General features: G+C 39.7%; 1 protein-coding gene across 1 annotated transcript; it reads left to right on the top strand.

Annotated features, from left to right (window-relative positions):
• The first annotated feature begins 471 nt into the window (after positions 1 to 471).
• On the top strand, positions 472 to 4,906 carry LOC110799747 (probable receptor-like protein kinase At5g61350). Its single transcript, XM_022005023.2, has 2 exons — positions 472 to 2,094; positions 2,994 to 4,906. Exons 1-2 carry the CDS (start codon positions 944 to 946, stop codon positions 4,504 to 4,506), a joined length of 2,664 nt encoding a protein of 887 aa, XP_021860715.2. The 5' UTR covers positions 472 to 943; the 3' UTR covers positions 4,507 to 4,906.
• The last annotated feature ends 279 nt before the right edge of the window (positions 4,907 to 5,185 follow it).

Here is a 5,185-nt window from a genome sequence, read left to right on the forward strand (position 1 = left end):
AAGGTCAAAGTTCTTTTAGTATTGACTAGTAAATAGTAAAATGGGTAGAACTTAGAAGAACATAGGTAGTAGTATAATCCAACTTAGTAGTATAACGTTTTTAGTTCTTTAAAACTAACAGGACATTAACCCGAGATAAATGTAGCTTTTTAGTTTCAAAGTGTATCTTGTCATTGTATATTATAGGTAGCATAATGACACTAGGACTAGTTATAATACGAGATACCTAATAATTAAAAGTGTCATTCCTGAACTAAGAGGTTAAAAGTCCGATTCTTATATAACGTTTACACCTCCTCGATGCATTAAAAACTTATCGTAATGCATTAAAAACTTGTCACAGTAGATACGATGATCATAAACAACATGGGTAGTCATAAAACCCACAAAAGTTCCCTCACAATCGAAAGTGGCAAAGGAGATAGATTACGCGGTTTTGGAGTTTCAAATGTTAGTTGGTAGTTAAAATAGTATAAGTAGACAGCTAACTAAGCCTGCCCAAGGGTCCCACAACACAAATATTTGCCCCCTTCTCGTTTACTAGGTCTTATAATATGTCCCATTAAACATTAAAAATGTATTCAAGAAAACATGAAAGACACTAACATTCATCAAACTCATAGTACAATGTGGCACGTTCTTCAAGTCCTTTTCTTCATTCTCAACTTACTTGCTTCCCACAACTTCTCTTTTCCCCATCTTTCTCTTCTTGCCATTTCCAAACACCCCCTTTACTATACACCCCTCAAAACACCAAAACCACTTAAACAAAAAAAACCAAAAAAAAAATAAGTTCTTTTGGTTGTGTTACTTGTGTAGACCTTTTTCATTTCCTTGTTCTCCACCACGGCCACGGCCACGACCACGATTACGGCCATGTAACACCTTAAATCCACTAGTATAGTAGTATATACCATACGACCGTTTGTCTAAGTTTAACACTATGATCTCCTCCCCGGTCGTCGTCATTTTCTCTTTCCTCCTCCTCATTACTTCTACACCCACCACTATTCACGCCCAAGACGGCCCTATTGAAACACCTTCTTCCACCTCATCTTCCACCAGTTCCTCCCCTAAAACACCAAAATTCAACCCTAAGAACAAAGTCCTAATCGCTTGTGGGTCCCAAGAAGACGTCTCTCTTCCCGATGGAAGGACATTTAAGTCAGATCCATCAACGGTTAGCAATCTAAGTAGCGAGGAGGATGTTAAAGTCAATGTTGACACTCTCCCTCCACCACCCAAAGACGACGTTTCTTCGTCTAAACTACCACCACCGCCGCCACTACCGCTATACAATTCCGCTAGGATTTTCCCTAGTGCAGCCTCCTACAAGTTCCCGATTTCTCAGCCGGGTTTTCACCTCATCCGTCTTTACTTCTTCCCTCTCCCTCACACCACCTACAACCTCTCGAACGCCGTTTTTCGAGTCACAACCGAAAACTTCGTACTCCTACATGACTTCACTGTCCCTAACCCTACCCCCATTTTCAAAGAATACCTCCTCAACCTAACCACTCAAACCCTCACCCTTAAATTCTCCCCTAAAAAAAACTCCTTCGCTTTCATCAACGCCATCGAAGTCATCTCCGTCCCCGACGACCTCATCTCCGACACCGCCTCCGCCGTCCCATCCGTAGAGAACGTCGAGGGGGTGGCCAAACACGCGTTCGAGGTGGCTCTCCGACTTAACGTCGGTGGTCCACTCTTGACACCTAGGAATGATACATTATGGAGGACTTGGTATCCTGATGAAGAATTTAACGCTTTCCCTGAGGGAACTAATAAGACTGGGGTTAACCCGAGGGAGGTTAAGTACCCGGAAGGCGGCGCCACGCGGTTTATTGCGCCGTCGTGGGTGTATGCTACGGCGGCTGAGATGGGGAATGCGGATACTATTAAGGCTAACTTTAACCTTACATGGAAGATGCCTGTTGATCCCTCATATGATTACCTGATTAGGCTACATTTTTGTGACGTTGTGAGTATTGCTTTGAATGAGTTGTACTTCAATGTGTATGTGAATGGTATGATGGGGGCTCCTAGTTTCGACTTGTCTACCCTTACTTCGGCTCTATCCACAGCCTATTACAGGTAATTATTTAATTCCGTAACAGTATCACCGTATAATTAATAAAGCAATTTTTTTAGAGTAATTTGTTAGGCATTTTGTTAAAAGTTAAGATCCATATTTGAGGTATATTTATGGGATTAATTGCCTTTACTATACGTTGATATAAATACTGTTTTAGAGTAATAAATGTTTAGCCATGTATTGGCCTTCGTGGTAGCTTCCTATGATCGTGTCCCCGTCTTAGATATCATGTTTTAATGTAAGATGTACGAGAGTATTTAATATGCACCTAGCTATAGGAGATTAGGAGCACCCCTTACCCATTCCCTCGATCTACATGAGCATTTGGGCTAGCTTGTCTGTTTGATAATGTGAGAAATAAGAAGGTGTGCACTCATATACTTCTCGCTTATACAAAGGGTGTTTTAGGTATTTTATCACTAATAAGGAATGTTTTGGAAGAAATGGATTGATTGTTTTTGCAATCATCCATGGTACTTTTTTTGTTCATTTGGGCGGAAAAGCAAAATTTATCTTCCAAGCCTTATTCCCAAAATGATTGGGGTCGGCTGACATAAACCATTCAGTTCATGTCAAGAAGATGTGACTATGTTTTACACTGGCCGCCACAATCCTCGTCCTTTATCCAAGCTTAAGACCGGTTGTGGATGCCACAAAGTGACACCCACAGGCGGAGTTTTATTTTACCATTTGTACAATTGTAAATTGTTATCCTTGACCTCTTGCTTACAAAAACAAAAAAAATGGTGGTTATAACTTATAATGCCTAGTATAAAATGCAATGTACTAGCTAGTATCTAAAGCATTATTTTGAATTCGAGTTCAATAACATTGAAGCTTCAATTCAACATTTACATGTATTGAATTTCCTTGACTTAAATATATTGGATTTTAACAGAGACTTTGTGATCAACTCAACAACCATTGCAAACGGATTAGTTATAATCCAAGTGGGACCCGCATCAGGCGGTTCAGGCGACCCAAATGCAATCCTTAACGGCGTAGAGGTGATCAAAATGAGCAACTCCGCCGGCAGCCTAAGCGGCTTATTCGACGTCGAAGGCAACTACATGGGAGCAGCCTCAGGATCAAAAACAATGAAAATCTTAGCAGTAGTAGGCCTTGTAATGGGAATGGTAGCATTACTACTAGTCGTAGTCATGTTCGTAAGATGGCAAAAACGACCATTAGACTGCCCAAGAAACAACAGCTTCTCCTCTTGGCTTCTTCCTCTAACAACAAGTCACAGCAGCTTCCTCTCTAGCAAAAGCGCTTCCATCACAGCTTCTAGAAAAAGCTCGTTGTTCGGTTCTCGAAAAAGCAACATGTTTGCTTCTACTAATCAAGGGGTTGGGAAATTCTTTAGTTTTAACGAGTTGCAAGATGCTAGTAACAATTTCGACGAGAATGCAGTGATTGGTGTTGGTGGGTTTGGGAAAGTTTACATGGGTAAGTTAGATGATGGGACTAAAGTCGCGATTAAGAGAGGTAATCCACAATCTGAACAAGGGATTAATGAGTTTCAGACAGAAATTCAGATGCTTTCACAGCTAAGACACAGACATCTTGTTTCCTTAATTGGTTATTGTGATGAAAATGCGGAAATGTGTCTTGTATATGAGTTTATGTCGAATGGTGTGCTTCGAGAACATTTATACGGGTCCAAGCTTAATGCACCTATGCCATGGAAACAGAGGCTTGAGATTTGTATCGGGTCAGCCCGTGGGTTACACTACCTTCACACGGGTGCAGCCCATTGTATCATCCATAGAGATGTTAAAACAACCAACATTCTTTTGGATGAGAATTTCGTAGCCAAAGTTAGTGATTTTGGTCTATCCAAAGCAGCTTGTTTAATGGAGCAAACTCATGTAAGTACAGCTGTTAAGGGTAGTTTCGGGTATCTTGATCCAGAATACTTCAGAAGACAACAGTTAACAGAGAAGTCAGATGTGTACTCATTTGGAGTAGTACTCCTTGAAGTCTTAACAGCCCGACCCGCCATAAACCCGGCCCTACCAAGGGACCAGGTGAACCTAGCCGAATGGGCTATGTCAAATTACAGAAAAGGGCTTCTTGAGAAAATAGTGGACCCCAATTTACAAGGAACAATATCCTCTGGTTCATTGAAGAAGTATGTTGAAGCAGCTGAGAAATGTTTGGCAGAGTACGGTGTTGATAGGCCATCAATGGGAGATGTGTTATGGAACTTGGAGTACGCGTTGCAACTACAAGAAGCAAGCACAAAAACCGAGGCAACTGAAGATAAAAGCTCGTTGTTGATCCCATTAGAGACGGCACCAATTATGGGAATAAACGGAGTAGAAAGTAGTAGTGCACCAACTAGTGATGATCATACTGAAGTTGGTGCTTCTGCATTCTCACAAATAGCCAACTTTCAGGGAAGGTAAATTATCTTCCTAAATATAAATGGGAATCACCCATAAAAACAGAACACACACAAAAATATGGTTACTTGATTAATATAGGTTGAATTTGAAGCATCAAGAAATGGTAACTTTGGCACAGAGTAAAATTTTTTCGATATATACTGTGTAGTGTGAACCTCGTAAATTCGTTTGTTCTTTATTTTTGGGGTTCTTTTTTCTGGAAAATTTTAATGTTCATCAAATTTCTTAGCCATATATACTTTATTTTTTTTCTTTATATTTCATTATACAAGGTTTGTCGATTAATGACAATATCTTAATTGTGCGTGTATAGCTTGGTTTTTGGATTGTATTCTAGTTTCAGGCAATTGTAACGACTTCCCTTACAATAATTCTAATACTACTACATAATTTTCGCTCCCTCGTGATCTACTTTATAATTTGGTTGGATTTATTTTTCGTACAAATAAGGCCTTGTTTAATTTAATGTACTACTACTATTGTTTTTGTTGTTGCCTTCGTTGGTGTACGTAATTGTGACATGCGTAGTATTGTTTAACAAAAAATTAAAATTTAACAAGATATTCAAACAGTGGCGAAGCCAAGATTTGTAGGTTAGGGGAGAGAAATTTACATCGAAATTGTTAACATTTTATAAGTATGAGGGAAATGGTGTACTTAATTGTGACATGCGTAGTAT

Source organism: Spinacia oleracea, chromosome 5 (assembly GCF_020520425.1).
Source record: "Spinacia oleracea cultivar Varoflay chromosome 5, BTI_SOV_V1, whole genome shotgun sequence".
In the NCBI taxonomy this organism is placed as follows: Eukaryota; Viridiplantae; Streptophyta; class Magnoliopsida; order Caryophyllales; family Amaranthaceae; genus Spinacia; species Spinacia oleracea.